The sequence below is a fragment of the Meles meles genome, chromosome 1 (genome assembly GCF_922984935.1).
Source record: "Meles meles chromosome 1, mMelMel3.1 paternal haplotype, whole genome shotgun sequence".
Lineage (NCBI taxonomy): Eukaryota > Metazoa > Chordata > Mammalia > Carnivora > Mustelidae > Meles > Meles meles.
Window position 1 is genome coordinate 181,730,986 of NC_060066.1, and position 16,941 is coordinate 181,747,926.

Consider the following 16,941-nt stretch of genomic DNA (forward strand, 5'->3'; position numbering starts at 1 on the left):
CAGGCACCCATAGGGTGTGGACTTTAGGTGAAACCCTGGCACATTCACATTTGTAAAATTCTATTTTCCTAAAGAACTTCTTGGTACTCAAGAACCTAAGAATGGGGGGGGGGGGGTGCGCTCCTGAATGGCTCAGTCATTAAGCATCTGCCTTTGGCTGGTCCAGTTCCGGGTCCCAGGGTCCTGGGATTGAGCCTCACATTGGGGTAGGCCTGCTTCTCTCTGTCCCATTCCCCTGCTTCTGTTCCTCTCTCGCTGTGTCTCTGTCTGTCAAATAAATAAATAAAATCTTTAAAAAAAAAATCTAGGGGTGCCGGGGTGGTTCAATGGGTTAAAGCCTCTGTCTTCGGCTCAGGTCATGATCCCAGGGTGTTGGGATCGAGCCCTGCATGGGGCTCTCTGCTCAGCAGGGAGCCTGCTTCCTCCTCTCTCTCTCTCTGCCTGCCTCTCTGCCTACTTGTGATCTCTGTCAAATAAATAAATCTTTAAATAAAATAAAATAGACAGCAACTAAGCAGGAAGCCTTAATTTGACCGGATTCATTCGTTTGTTTATTCAACAGCTATTTATTAAATACATTCTCTGTGTCAGGTATAATGCTAAGTGCTAAAGCTATAAAGATAAATCTGCCCTCAGAGGACTCCCAGTCTAGCAGGGAGAAAGAGCCAAGTAAGTAGGCTGTTACTTACCGGATGATAACTTATCTGATAGAGGTAGGCACCAAGCACTGTGGGAATGTAAACTTGGATTGTCAGGGAAGGTTCCCTGGAGGAAATATATCTGGAACAAATCCTGATAAATATGTAAGAGTAGGGAGTTAGTAAGTGTTCATAGAATTTTACTTCATCTTCTGTGAAAATGGAGTGATACATGCCAAATCGTGGAGGAAAGCATGACTGAAGTATGGCCTGCAGGAAGTAGGGCAGTTGGAGTAAAAGCAGGAAAATGTTAGTTGTAAGAATTGTGAGGATTAAGCAGCCTACTCTTGATTTGGGCTCAGGTCATAATCTCAGGGTCCTGGGATCAAGTCCTGTGTTATGCTCTGTAATCAGAGTCTGCTTCAGGATTCTCCTGCTCCACCCTTCCCCCCAGCTTAGGCTCTCACACCCGCTTTATTTCTAAAATAAATAAATCTTTAAAAAAAATTGTGAGTAAAAGTTTGTGATAGAAAAAAACAAAAACAAAACAAAACAAAAAAACAAAAAAAAGTTTGTGATAGAAAAAGATGACTTCTCAGTGATTTGATGGTTCACCTAAAGGCCTGATAAAATGTGAGGTAGGTTTCTATAAAAAGAAAACCTTTTCTGTGGTAGGATCAGTACCGGTATCCACCATCTTGGTCTCCCCAGAGTAGGAGACCAGTGGGGATCATGGCTTTGACCCTTACAAATTTTTTAATGCCTACTACCTAAAAATAGGATAGAACCCATGTTACTTGATTGTGAGCCCCTTCTCTCTTGATTGTTTTTGCAGGCACCCTAGAATACATTTCCACACAGGCCTTGTGGACGCCCATCTCTACTGCTTGAAAAAATACGTTGTGGACTTCCTAATGGAAAATAAGTAAGAAAGAGGGGGGTGAATTCAAACTCACACTGTTTTAACTACTTTGGTTCTTATTTAATAGTTCTAAACCTTGATCATGTTCTTATTTAATAGTTCTAAACCTTGATCATGTTAGATAGCTGGTTTATATAAATAATAGCTGATTCTCGCCTTCATTTAAAAATGAAATCGTGTTATCCACATACTGTTGCTTTGTCTGTATCATAGAGTCCCCTGCTTGTATTTTGGGGGCTTATGTAATAACCCAACAAAATATTTCTGTAAAACTAATAGTAACTATGATGCCTCTTTCACATTTCCAGGCTCTTTTTCCTTGCAGAGGGTTGAGCTCCCTAGCTCTAGTGCTGTTTTGTCTCCAAGCAGGCGTCCTCCCCTTAGCGATTATCTTGTAGGTGGGCCCTCTTAGCAAAGGTTCAGAGACTTACCCAAGAGGAGGGGAAAAAAGTTTCCTTCCAATTTTGGCAAAGCCCACCTCACCAAGTGGACTTTAATAAATGCAGAGAAACAAAATTTGATACTTTCTCTGATTTTGCTTTGAGAACAGAACTGTGGGCCTTAAATACTTTACACAGACTGTGTCTGACTGATCACAGGACTTGGGTTTCCAGAGGAAAAAACCTCCTCTGAGGCTGATCTCAGGGATTTTTTTATAGTAAACACAACAAGAATCCTCAGAAGAATAGGGAGGAAAAGATTCAGTAACTATATGCTTAAGAAGAGAAGCAGCCAGTCTCCCTCGATGACTGCTGGATAAATTTCTACCTTGAATAGCACTGGTAGACTGAAAAGCAAGTGGGCTGGTGTCACAGCAGCAAGTTCCTCAGACCAGCTGAGGAAGATAGTCTGAGAACCCGAGTTTAAATGCTAGCATGGCCTCAGCTGATAGACTTAGATATATACAGGAATATTATGATAGGGGAAGAGGAAGTGTTCCTCTGTGCCCCAGTCTATTTCTTACAACATCCTAACCCTCAACCCCTGACTATACCTGCTAACCCCCCCAGGAAGACCCATGTAGAACCAATGGCAAAAGAAGTCATTTGGACTCCTGGAAAACTTTTCTAGGGATTGTTATTTCTCTATTTCCCCACCCTAGGAGATCCTGTTGCCTTGATCCCCTCTGACTTACAATTCTGTTTTATTGTTCGATCAATAAATATTTATTAAGCATCTGTGATGAGGCAGGCATTGTTCTAGATTAGCTGCGGGATCAATGGTAAATAAGCAGACATGGGCCCTGCCCTCAGCATATTTGCAGCCTAAGCTCCAGGGTAAATTGCGGGACTTTGCTTTTTAAATAGCAAGAAAACTTGCTATTTAAACAAGATTAGACATTAATTCCGGGTCCTGTTTTCGAGTCACCAGTCTGGGCTCTCTGTATTCCAAAAATGAAGTTCACTCTTAGCCTTTAAGGGCATGTTTTTTCTCAAGTGAAAACAAAGCCTGTGAAGTAGGCCCTATGGTGTGTTGGGAGAGAATGCAGTAGTGGTAGAAATATTTTTTTAACCACTTACTAGAACACACTTCACACAAATACAAAAGTAGAGAAAGTCATGAAGTCCCCTGTATCCACCACACAGCTTTGACAAGTATCCGTTCATGGCCAGTCTTGTTTTGTATGTGCTACCACCCATCTCTCCACTATCGCGCCAGATGATTTTAAAGCAAGTCATTATGATGTAATTTCATATGTAATTATTTCAATTGTTATTATCTATAAATATCTGTGTATGTATCTGTAGAATGTAAAGTCTTTTTATCTTTTAATCAAATACCTCAGTGCCATTATCACACCTTAAAAACAACTAACAGTGTTCATTAATACTACCTAATGGGATTTTAGCTTTTGATGCTGGGATATGTAGACAGTTTTGCACCAGAGCTAGCTTCATCCTCGCTGCTGTAGCTCCTTTGTAACTCATTTGGCCACCAGGTAGCTGTTCCCACACCTGGCAAGTGTAGTGCAGTGCTCTGTGCCTTAAGGACAAGCCTTAATTTGGTGATTCTGTGGCTCATGGCCAGAAGCTCTTTCGAATGGGACTTTCCCAGAGCCTGCTGCAACAGAGAATGGTACAGAGCCTCTGCTCAGACAACCTCCCCATCTCAGGATCTGTTAAAGAGACCCTTATCTCTTCATTCCCCCCATCTACCCTACCCACCTGTCAGAATCATTGGGGTTAAAGGTATTGTATTGAAAAGTGATAAAGTTCAATGTATTAGGAAAAAACAGGACAAATGAGAATAGTACTCAAGATATTCTTTATTCCTTCCTAACTGGAATAGTGGAGGTCTTGTCTCAAAGTTGTGGGACCTGGGATTGAATAGTTTGGTGGGAGCAGCATGTAGAATGCTTTGAAAGCTTAACAGGGAGATAATAGATCTTCAAACAGAATAGCCCCTTTTGGAATGAGCAGTGGTACAGCCTGGCAGGAGAACATAGACCATGCTGGATGAGACGGAGACTCCTTCAAGGTAAGTAGGAAGCTTATAATTATCTGGTTATAAAATGATGACTCCTTTAGGGATGGAAGGAAAGAGTAAACCTGGCAGGCACTACTTCAAGAAAGGACACTTTAGCAATCCCCCCGCTGTCTTTAACCTGTAAACAACAACATATTTGCCCTGTGTGTGTGTGTGTGTGTGTGTGTGTGTGTGTTTGAGGGGGGGATTTTGAGGGGTTTTTGTTTTTCAGATGTTTACATGTTAATGTCTTCCACCCAAATTCTTTTGAGATTAGATACCTACCTGGATTGCTGCTAACTCACTCAATACATGCTTGGTGGATGGCGTGAGAAGAGATGTGATGATAGTTCAGACAGCAGAAGAAATGTGATAGATACATCAGTAATATCAGTAGTGGAAGAAGAGATGAGGTTTTCTGTAGTTGACCAAGTAGAAAAGCTGTAGGGAAAGCTATGGAGAAAAGAAAACCTGTACTGTCTTTGACAAGAGAAGTTTAGTAACTGAGCTGTGTGACCTTGGATGGGTGTCTGATTTTCTGAACCTCACTTTTCCCACTGAAAATTGGGAATAATAGTACCTGACCCATATGGTTATTGTTGAAAATACTTGTAAAGAGCTGAGAGCAGGGGCACCTCCGTGGCTCAGTTGGTTAACCGTCCAATTCTTGATCTCAGCTCAGGTCTTGATCTCAGGGTCATAAGTTCAAGCCCCATGTTGGGCTCTACCCTGGGTGTGGACCCTACTTAAAAAAATAAAATTGAAATTAGGAAAGAGGTGAGAGCAATGGTTGGTGCACAGTAAGAACTCGAATTAACTTTTAATTGATCACCCACTATGTGTCAGGCACTGCGTTGCTAGGTAGTAAAGATAAAAACATGAAGTTTCTGCTTCAGGTTCCTCACAGTTTAGGGTGAGGGGGACAGGTTAAACAAATTATTACTATAAAATGTGGTAGGTAGTATTAGAGTATAGTAGAGTAGTATAATGGTATAATAAAAGCATAAGGGAACTGGGGTGGTTGATGAAAATATTCCATATCTTCCTTTGGGGTAACAGTTATAGTAGTATACATTTGACAAAACTCATCGAACTGTACATTTAAAATAGATGTATTTTATTAAATATACATTTCAAAAAATAGTTTTTACATTTTTAAAAAGTGAGTTGGACGTACCATAAATCTTTAAAAACTCAAAGCAACAGACATCAATAAGTACCCAAGTATATTCTTTGAGTGCTTATTCGATTGCTATAAGCCTAAATGATCTCTCCATCCTATAGGATGTGAACATGTTTTTCTTTCTCAAGCCATTAGCACCGACACTGAAAATTTATTCTCATAGCCATTTTCATTGTTTTTGTTAAAAAGGAAAATGGTATCACAGAATACTGTACGCCAAATACCTTGCTTTAAAGTCAGTACCTTTGGGGCATCTGGGTGGCTCAGTGGGCTAAAGCCTCTGCCTTCTGCTTGGATCATGGTCCCGGGGTCCTGGAATCCTGGGATCCTGGGATCGAGCCCCGTGTTGGGCTCTCTGCTCAACGGGGAACCTGCTTCCCTTCCTCTCTCTCTGCCTGCCTCTCTGCCTACTTGTGATCTCTGCCTGTCAAATAAATAAATAAAATCTCTAAAAAAAATAAATAATAAAGTCAGTACCTTTTAATCTAAAATAATTTCCTGTTTACTATTTCACATTATATCTATTTACTTTGTGGGGTGGGGGAGCCTGAAAACAAAGCACAGAGTTAATTTAGCAATCACCGTATCCTCCCAATTAGAGCTCTGCTTCAAGAGCTGAAAGAAGAGGCAAGAAAACCCAGGCCCTTAATACTGTGTTCTGTAGACTTGAGTTCCAGGCCCTATAAAAGTAGGTTTCCTTTTCTACCTCTTTCCTAACTAATATTTTGAAGGACTGACTTAAAGTGGAAGATACTTAGAGGATTTGCTCTTGTGATTTGCTTACAGAGACAGAAAAGCCAGAATGGAAACTAGCCAAATGTTTTCCTTTGCCATGGACATCATTTTTAGGCCTTCCCTGGAAGCTTGAAGCCACAAGGAGCACTTGATCAGAGACCAAGGCAAAATGCTAAAATATCAGATTTCAGCAGAACTAATAATCATATGTTTTTTCAAATGTTGGATTTTTAATGGTAGTAATATTAATAATAGAAAAACATATTTAGAGTTTATTACAGTTCCAGATCAGAAAAGCTCTACTTTCAATGTCCAAAAATCAGAAGAAGAAATTATTGCCAGCTGTCTGACCTAGAGGGATGATAGTCATTTACACATTTACTAATTCAGGTATTCAAATAAATATTTATTTAGCACTTCCTACATGTCTATCTGTATAAACAATAAGCAAAAAATTATAAATCCTATGGAAAGTGCTATGGTTGCAGTAAACAGGGTACTAGTTACTATGGCATAGTGGAAAGAGTCATGGTCTTTGGGATAGATATGAAGTAAATCTCAGCTCTGCCAATTATAAAGCTGTAGTAACCTTAAGAAAGATACTTAGGGGTGCCTGGATGGCTCAGTTGGTTAAGCGACTGCCTTCCGCTTGGGTCATGATCCCAGCGTCTTGGTATCGAGTCCCATATCAATATCAGTCTCTTTGTTTGGCGGGGAGCCTGCTTCTCCCTCTGCCTCTGCCTGCCACTCTGCCTGCCTGTGTGCTCTCTCTCTCTCTGACAAGTAAATAAATAAAATATTTCTTAAAAAAGAAAGGTAATTAATCTTTCTAATCTCTAATTACCTCACTTATAAAATAAGGACAGTAATACCTACCATGAGGATTGCTGTAAGAATTTGAGATGATGTCTCTTAATTTCCTAACATTACACTCAAAAATGATACGGATTTAAAAACAGTATATAATTGTCTTTGCTGTGAGAGTTCAGAAGCTAGAAGTGTTATGAAAGACTTCCAAGGCGAAATGATATTTGAGAGCAGTCTTACGGCTCGATAATTTTCACAAAGTGAACCCGCCCTTATAACTACTATTCTAGTCAAGAAACAGAACATTACCAGATTTCCAGAAGCTCTCCTGATGCTACCTACCAGACAGTTACTATCCCCCACAACACACAGAACTAACCACTATCCTAAACATTAAATTTAAGGAGGTAAGATAAGATTTGTACTTTAGGAAAACCACAGTATGGAGGGTTAGATAGAAGGAATAAGACACATGATCAGATTATACTTTAGAGAGAGTATTCTGTCTACAATATGAAGAACAGATTTCAAGAGGTAAGACTGGAGGGAGGACGACCAATTTGAAGCAGTTGAAGCAATCCAAACAAATGATGACAGCGGCTTAGACTAAGCTGTGGCAATAAAGATAGAAAGAAGTTGACAGTTTTTGAAAAGAGATTTAGGGCATAAAAGTCAGCAGTGTTTGGTGAATGGTTATGTGAAGAGTGCAGGAAGAAGGAAGAGTCAAGTGGTTACTGGATTTCTTGCTTGTGTGACTAAATGAATCTTCATATCACTAAGCAAGATAACAAATGTTGGTGAGGGGAGGTTTGAAGAAATGATGATGTATTCGGTTTTAGACATTGAAATTAAGGTATCTGGGTCATCCAAATGGCAGGGTCCATCCAGCAGTTGGAATTGTGAGACTAAAGTAAAGGAGAAGAGGTCTTGGCTATGGGTCCACATTTGGGAATAAGCAGCAAAGAAGCCACTAAGTGATGATCGGTCTCAGGGAGATAGCTTGAGAAAAATCATAGACAAAAAGAAAAATACTAAGGAACACCCACTATTTTAGGGGAAGGAGGTATCAGAAATAGGAGCAGATCAAGAGGGTGATGCCACAGAAGGTAAGGGAAGAAGAAATAAGGAATGGCTTATGACTATGGATTTGGAAAATTCAAAAAATATAAAAACAAAATATTACCCATAATTCTACTGTGTGATAACTAAGAGCGTTTAGTGTATTTCTTCCCATTATTTTATTTTTATATATACATATACATACTTGAAATCATGCTGTAAAAATAATTTGTTTTTTCTTTATTCAGTATTATTTCATGAGCATTTCATTTTCTTTATTCAGTACTATCTCATGAGCATTTTCCTGTGTCATTAAAATGTGCTTTACAATCAGAGTTTTGCCTATATGATATTCTGTTACATAGATGTATTATTCTTCTTCTTCCATTGTTGAATATTTGGTTGTCCCCTATTTTTATAAATAACATTAAGAGGAATAATTTTTTTTCCCAAAGATACTTTTTTTTTTTAAGATTTATTTCTTTATTTATTTATTTTAGAGAGAGAACAAGGAGGAGGGAGGCCAGGGAGAGGGAGAAAGACTTCCACACCCAGCGCAGAGCCCAACATGGGGCTCAAACTCACAACTCTGAGATCACAACCTGAGCCAAAACCAAGAATGGGGCACTCAACCAACCGTGCCACCCAGGCGCCCCCTCAAAGATCCTTTTTATAATCTGAAATTTTCATTCGTGTATTCAGCAAATATTTATTGAGCATAATGTGTTTTCCTTGGATAGCTTTATAGAAATAGAATTACAGAGTCAAATAATATGAATATCTTGAGCACTTTTTCTATGTATTGCTAGTTTCTTTTCAGAAAAGATTTTACCAGTTTATACTCTAACTCCCATAGTATGAGAGTAACTGTCTCAAAGCATCCTTATTGGTAATGAGAATTACTTTAAATCTGTTAATTTGAGGGGCACCTGGGTGACTTCATCAGTTGAGTATCTGACTCTTGGTTTTGGCTCAAGGTAGTGATCTTGTTGTGATATCAGGGTCCTGGGATTGAGCCCCAGGTTGGGCTTCTGGGCTCATGCAGAGTCTGCTCTTCCCTCCCCCAACATAAACTCACCCCCACAGCCTTCACTCAGTCTTTCAAATAAATACAGAAAATCTTTAAAAAAATTTTTTTTTTTTTTTTTAGATTTTACTTATTTGAGGACACCTGGGTGGCTCAGTTAACTGGCTGCCTTCAGCTCAGGTCATGATCCCAGGGTTCTGGGATTAAGTCCCGAATCAGGCTCCCTGCTCAGCAGGGAGTCTGCTTCTCCCTGACCCTTGGCCTGCTGCTCTGCCTACTTGTGCTCTCTATCTCTCTGTCAAATAAATAAATAAAATCTTAAAAAAAAAAAAAAGTTTATTTGTGGCTCCATTGGCTAAGCATCTGCCTTGGGTTCAGATCATGAACCAGGAGGGTGCCCGCCGATGGAAGGGGTGGTGGGGCTGATCCCAGGACCCTGAGAACATGACTTGAGCAGTTGCTTAACTGACTGAACCACCCAGGCACCCCTAAAAAAATTTTTTTTTAATCTGCTAGTTTGATTGGGGGAGAAATCGCATCTTGTTTTAATTTTTATTTCTTTAAGAATATTTTTTAACATGTATCTATTTAGGATATTAATCTTTTGTCCTATTGATAGCAATTATTTTGTCTTTAATTTGGTGGAGTTGTTTATAACTAATAACCAAAATCTGTTGTTCTCTTTTGTGATTTCTTATTTCATGGAAGCTTATAATTCATGAGATGAAGCAGGTGTTTCTGGAAGGATGTGTGTAAGAGGAAAGGGGAAAAGTGAGGTTACCCAGGCCCAGGGCAATAGATCCAGCCGCTTATCTTAGGTCCCAAGGTCAGGACGTTCACAAAGGTTCACAGTGACCTATCCCACTTCTTGGGATAGCATTGGGCTGCCTCTACTTTGAGTAGGAAGCAAGAAGAGTAATTTTGTCCACTGTAATGCTGCTGAGCTAACTGCATTATGGGAACAGACCTGACGCTGAGTGCCAGCAGAGGCAGGTGGGCCTGGCAGGACTGTTTCATGTCCTCTCTTTAAATCACCGTCTGATCTTCAAGAGCTCTGCCTTAAGGGGCTGTGTGCCAAGTCTTGTTTATTTGCTTCTGCAGCGACAGTTCTTTTTGCCCCATAATGTGAATATCATGGCTCTGAAATCCCCCAGCTGTCCATGCTTTGTCATTTTTTTCAAAGGGAATTGACTTGTTTTCCACCAGAGGGGGCCAAGGAACATTTGCTACCCAACTGGTTTGGTGCATTAAAAGGGGAGAAAAAGAGCTAAGGGTAGGTGTTGTTTCATTCTTCGTATTCATATGGAAATTTTTAATCTCCATCAAAGGATCAGGAGAAAAATCACATTGAAATTCAGTACAAGAGCTTCCAGTTTACACAGAATTTTTCAAAGATGTCTGACTTGATCCTTTAAAAATGACAAAAACCATGAACTGTGTAGCTCCAGGGTTCATAATTTTGCTTACCCTCCTCAGCCTCTGTCTCTGTCTTGCCTTCCTATGACACTCCATCTGTGTGGTCCCTTGTCAGCCTGAAGAGCTTCTCTGAATGGGGATGGGGGTAGGGGTGTGAAGTAGGCTGCAGCAGGTTTATAGGGAGGCTTGTACATTAACCCCTCTCTCTCCCTCTGTGTGTGTGTCTCTCTCTCAGGCCACATTATCTCATCTTTAAGAGTCTTGTAACTCATCTCCCTGTCTTCATTCTCCTTATATCAGGCCTGTTTCCACTGCTAACAGAATTATCTTACAAAGAAATAAAACTGATGAGTATCATTTTCCTGCTTAAAAGTCCCCACCAGCATCTCAGTCCAGACTAGAGACTGCTGCAGAAAGCTTCTATCACTTGGCTCCCTTGCCTACCTGATCAGAATCATCTCCTTCTACCCTCTTCCTTAAATCCTCGATCAGGCTCCTGTCCACTGGATTATGAATTCTTTGAAGTTGGAAAGTATATTTCCAAGGCCTAGCACAGTAATTGGCATATTAATAATTGCTTGTTAAATCCTAAATAAATTAATTAATGATTTAAAATTCTGACAAGGTCACAGCGTGAAAGAGAAAATTAAAAATCTTGCATTGATCTCTCACCTTTCAGTGCTTATATTTCAAAAGCGTAATCACTGTATTAAGGATTGAGTCCCTTCTTCCCTGTTACAGGGATTAGAAAGGAAGAAAAAAAAAGTCTTGTTTTCATAGTTGGTATGATTGTCGGGATGTACAGATAAATTATTAGAATTAGCAAAGTTGTTTAGTGAGATATTGGCCACAAGATTAAAATACAGAGTAAATTAAATTTTTAAAACCAACAGGAAGAAAATAATTGTTTATAAGGCACTGTTTAGGGTGGCTCAGTGTGTTAAGCCTCTACCTTCAGCTCATGTCATGATCTCAGGGTCCTAGGATCGAGCCCCACGGGGGGCTCTCTGCTCAGCGGGGAGACCGCTTCCCTCTCTCTCTCTCTCTCTGCCTGCCTACTTGTGATCGATCTCTCACTCTCTCTCTCTGTCAAATAAATAAATAAAATCTTTAAAACAAACAAAGATTTTAAAAGGCACTGTTTAAGGGGTGCCTGAGTGGCTCCCATCAGGTAAGTGTCGGCCTTCAACTCAGGTCATAATCCCAGGGTCCTGGGATAGAGTCCTGCACCAAGCTCCTTGCTCAGCGGGGAACCCGCTTCTCCCTTTCCCTGCCGCTCCCCCTGTTTGTGTGCTCACTAACTTTATCTCTGTGTCAAATAAATAAAAATAAAATCTTAAAAATAAATAAATAGAAGACACTATTTATAATACCAACAAACTATGTAAGATACTTAAGATTAATCTAACAAGATATGCAAGTCCTTTATAGAGAAAAATTTCTAATGTTTTTAAACAACTTTTTTCAGGGCACCTGGGTAGCTCAGTCAGTTGAACATCGACTCTTGGTTTCAGTTCAGCTCATGATCTCAAGGTCGGGGGATCAAGGCCCAAGTGGGGTTCTGTACTTAGCGGGGAGTCTGCTTGAGCGTCTCTTCCTCTCTCTGCCCTTCCTCTCTAAAATAAATAGATAAATCTTTGAAAAAAAAATAAACAACATTTTTCAAGACTGGAGCATTCTTCCTTCAAGTAGGTTATTGCTGGTTAAGAGTCAAGGCAGCATGTTAAAATATACTCACACACAGAAACACATGTGCATATATACCATGTAAATTGGTTCTTGTAAGAGACTATTTTCTGGGGGTGCCTGGGTGGCTCAGTGGGTTAAGTGTCTGCCTTTGGCTCAGGTCATCATCCCAGGATCTTAGGATCAAGCCCCAAGTTGGGCTCCCTGCTCAGTGGGGAGCCTGCTTCTCTCTCTCTCCCTCTGCCTCTCCCCTGGCTTGTGCTCTTTCTCTCTCTCTTGCTCATTCTCTCTCTCTCTCCCCCTCAAATAAACAAATAAGTGCTTACTTCAATAGCACATATACTAAAATCAAAGACATAAATAAAATATTAAAATATACATTTAAGGGGCACCTGGGTGGCTCAGACAGTTAAGCGTCTGCCTTCGGCTTGGTCATGATCCCAGGGTCCTGGATTGGAGCTTCGGAATGGGCTCCTTGCTAAGTGGGAGCCTCTCCTTCTGCTGCTCCCCCTGCTGTGCTCTCTCCCTCGCTATCCCTCTCTCCCTATCAAATTAATAAATAAAATCTTTTTAAAAATGTATACATTTTGGGGGGGTGCCTAGGTGGCTCTCTTGGTTGGGCAACTGCCTTCAGCTCAGGTCATGATCCTGGAGTCCTGGGATCAAGTCCCATATTGGGCTCCCTGCTCAGCAGGGAGTCTGCTTCTCCCTCTGACCTCTCTCCTATCATGCTCTCCCTCTCTCTCTCAAATAAATAAAATCTTTAAATATATATATATATATATAAATAAATATATATATATATATATATATATATATATTTAAAACTCTGTGTAGGGCGCCTGGGTGGCTCAGTGGGTTAAAGCCTCTGCCTTCGGCTCAGGTCATGATCCCAGGGTCCTGAGATCGAGTCCCTCATCGGGCTCTCTGCTCAGCGGGGAGCCTACTTCTCTGTCTCTCTCTGCCTACTTGTGATCTGTCTGTCAAATAAACAAATAAAATCTTTAAAAAACAACATGCAAAGACTGTTTTCTGCATAAATTCTTGGATTTCTTGGATAAATTCTTGGATTTCTTGCATAAATTCTTGGATTTAGTGCACTACCCTCCTACCTCCAGCTTGAAGCTGATAGAGAACTTAGATCCTCCACTTCTCCAGAACTACCAAATCCAGGCCACTTTTGATCTCTGTCAGTCCCAAGGTGGGATGACAGGAAGGAATTTGGCTTTTCTTTGGATGTAGAGTTTTTGATCCCATAGCATCCAGTCAGATTTCTCATATTTGACCACTCTTTTCTTCCTAGGTCAATCACTTCCATCCGGAGTGAACTAATTCCATACCTAATAAGAAAACAGTTTTCCTCAGCTTCCTCGCAACAAGGACAAGAAGACAAAGAGGAGGATCTAAAGAAAAAGGAGCTCAAGTCCTTAGGTCAGTGCTTGGATTGCTTCAGTCATAGGGGTTAGCAGCACATTTGGAAAGAGTAGCTAGCCAACAAGGCAACAGCTTCTTGTCTAACCACCAGGCAAGACAGGGTAGCTGACACTATTCCCTGAGCTCTGCGTAGGCTTGCTCAAGCAGAATTCTGTCACTGTGCTTTTCAAGGATTAGCTAATCATGCCTCAAGTCCATTCTCCCATTCATAGCCATGGTTTGTCTGTATTTCTCACCAGACTATTTTGAGTAAACTCTGCCCCCTACTTCTCAGTTACCCTGTTCTCTAGGCTCTGGGCAGCCCCATTCCTGACTAAATCCAGCCTCTTCTATATAATAATAATTATTATTTTACATAATTTTATTTTATATATTTATATATATATAAAATTTTATATATAAAACTTATTTTATATATTTTTTATATAATTATATAATAAGGGAAGAAGGGTGAAGGAGTATACTATTACAGTTCAAGCAGAGGCCAACCAGACTATCTCCCTTCCAGGATGTAGGGGAGAGGTCTGTCTTGTTTGCTCTCATACCCCTGCCTAGTCCCTGGCCAGTCTTGGGTTCATAGTAGGTGTTCCAAAAAAATAGTTATCAAGCGAATAAATGGAGGCAGTATAACATGATGGTTAAGATACCAGTTCTTAGCATCAGACAGACCTCAGTTTGAAATCTTACTCTGCCACTTACTACTAGCTCTGTGACCTGAGGCAGGTTACTCAGTCCCCTGAGCCCCAGTTTTCTTATCATACAATAAAAGATCTCACATGTTTGTTTTAAGAATTGAAAAACTGGGGTCCAGATAACTCTGGCTTCAAGTCCTATACTGTTTCTGTCATAACACAACTACTAGATATGGTCATAGAGGCTAGCAGCACAAAGCCAACATGGCTGGTCGCTGAAGCCTGGACCCTTGCTTACTTTATGTCATGATTTACAAGAGTCCTCTATTTTATTGTCCTTAGTAGTACTTCATTATTGGTCAAACTTGCTTTTAAAACCTCTTTTTTAAGCGTTTTTTTTAATCATACAGTATTTCCAGAGTTCAGGAAAGCTTGTTGCCTCTTTTTTTTTTTTTTTAAAGATTTTATTTATTTATTTGACAGACAGAGATCTCAAGTAGGCAGAGAGGCAGGCAGAGAGAGAGGAGGAAGCAGGCTCCCTGCTGAGCAGAGAGCCCGATGGGCTCGATCCCAGGACCCTGGGATCATGACCTGAGCCGAAGGCAGAGGCTTTAACCCACTGAGCCACCCAGGCGCCCCAGCATGTTGCCTCTTTGAATTTAACTTAGTCTTTAAGGTTTTAATGGGATTTCCTCCAGGGTTCATATTGTATGGTAAGTTCCAAGGAGAGAGGTGTGAGCTATACCCTCTTTCAAAATGTGACTGAGTCTCTATTTGCTCTGTTTACTCTGAAGATATTTTCAGTTTTATAAAAGAAGGCAATGCGCTGACCTTTGCTCCCTATGATGCCTGCTGGAATATCTGTCGAGGAGACAGGTGTGAAGACTTATCCAAATCACAGGTGCGCTGCTATGTCCATATCATGAAAGAGGGGCTGTGCTCTCGAGTAAGCACCCTGGGACTCTACATGGAAGCAAACAGGCAGGTAAGAGGAAAGGCTTAAAAGAGGAATTGTGGGGCGCCTGGGTGGCTCAGTGGGTTAAGCCGCTGCCTTCGGCTCAGGTCTTGATCTCAGGGTCCTGGGATCGAGTCCCCCATCAGGCTCTCTGCTCAGCAGCGAGCCTGCTTCCCTCTGTCTCTCTCTGCCTGCCTCTCTGTCTACTTGTGATCTCTCTCTGTCAAATAAATAAATAAAATCTTTAAAAAAAAAAAAAAAAAAGAGGAATTGTGGGCGCTTCTGCCCTAGAAACAGACTGAGCCCTTTGTCTTATTTCTTCATTAAGTACCCTGTGGCTTGTTCAGAATCCCTCTCATTCCCAAGGTTGAGCAAGACCTGGCATGTCAAGGGTACCATTGGGTTGGGCACTCAGGTACAGCAAAAAGGGAAGCGGTGGGCCTAGTACATATGGCTCCAAAGAAGGGCTAAGATCCCTAATAAGGCTAACTTTTGGCCTCTGGATTCAGCGCCTTTCTCCTGTTCTGGTCATGAGGAGATCTGCATTATTTCATAAACAAGCAGATAAATACTGTGTAATCATTACTGTGATGAAGCAAATATAGGCACAGAGAGGAGGCTTTCCTAAGAAGGTAAAGGAAGAAAGTATAGGCAGATGGTAGAGCCTCGAAGAAGGAATGTCTACCAGAGGGAAGTGTCTGGAAACAGCATCAGAGAGCCAACCCCTCCTTTTAACCCTGAGGTTTATGAGATATGGAGAATGAGCAGCTTCTGTTGAATGGGAAGCAGTGCTCTAAAAGATAAGTCACGTTTAGTTAAAGGGGATTGAAGTGAGGAGACAGTGAAGATACTGAGAATGTAGGGGACCTCTTTATTATGTAGCGGGCACAGGAGGAAGGCCTGAGGAGGGAGGGGTGATTTGACCGTGAAATGGAAACAGGGCAGTAACGGTGGAGACGAGAAGAGGGAAAGATAGGTGACTGAGGGAACTACACTGGGGTGGCATGCAGGACACTGGAGAGGATGAAAAGATTAGCTCTTGACATGGTTTCTTTTTTTTTTAATATTTTATTTATTTATTTGACACAGATCACAAGAGGCCTGGAGAGGCCACGGTTGAAATGTAATGAAGGGAGGAGATTGCAGGGATAAGGGCTGAGGGATTAGCCTTCACACTGCCAGTGCGGCCAGTCCTGGCACCCTCAGCCAGTGTGGCTACCACACATAGCGCCCTGACCAGCACTCTGGCCATGCTGGAGAATGACAGTAGGCACACTGCCTGTGCCTTCCTAATGGGTCCAGAGCTAAAATTCTCCATATCCGTACCTTTTCAGTTTTCTCGTACTGGAAAGAGTATAGTGTGAACACCTTCAACCTTTTATTTTGGCTGGTGAAGAGTATGGATGCCTTCTCAGGAACTGTCCTGATTGTAGAATTTGTCTGACATTGTTCCTACCCTCACTTTAGGCATGGCCACACTGGTCCAGGAGGGGAGCAGGCACCTGGAATGAGTATGGTCAGGACTCAGAATGCTTCTTGCTCTCAGTAGGCCTCTTGAAGGCTTGTCTCAATGCCTTGAGGGACATGGCATTACTTTAAATATTTAAATTTATTTAAACTTATTTATAATAAATCATCGAAGTTTATTTGAATGGATAAATAAATTTAAATTTATTTAAATGTTTTGATTTTAATTTTAATTTATTAAATCAGGAAGGAGATGTGCAGCTAGGAAACTAAGGATAAGAACATTTAGAATTGGGGCGCCTGGGTGGCTCAGTGGTTTAGGTCTCTGCCTTCGGCTCAGCTCATGATCTCAGGGTCCTGGGATCGAGCCCCGTGTCGGGCTCTCTGCTCAGTGGGGAGCCTGTTTCTCTCTCTCTGCCTGCCTCTCTGCCTACTTGTGACCTCTCTCTCTGTCAAATAAATAAAATATTTTTTAAAAAAAAGAACATTTAGAATTTACTGCATAGGGGCGCCT

At 41.1% G+C, this 16,941-nt stretch overlaps 1 protein-coding gene across 3 annotated transcripts in view; it reads left to right on the top strand.

Annotated features, from left to right (window-relative positions):
- The window catches only part of EIF2B3 (eukaryotic translation initiation factor 2B subunit gamma), a 129,985-nt gene that overhangs the window by 76,453 nt on the left and 36,591 nt on the right, over positions 1–16,941 (top strand). For all 3 annotated transcript variants that reach the window (XM_045980712.1, XM_045980721.1, XM_045980703.1), the window contains exons 6-8: positions 1,474–1,563; positions 13,243–13,370; positions 14,800–14,990. In XM_045980712.1, coding sequence (XP_045836668.1) covers positions 1,474–1,563; positions 13,243–13,370; positions 14,800–14,990 — 409 coding nt within the window. The remainder of the gene's footprint in view (positions 1–1,473; positions 1,564–13,242; positions 13,371–14,799; positions 14,991–16,941) is intronic.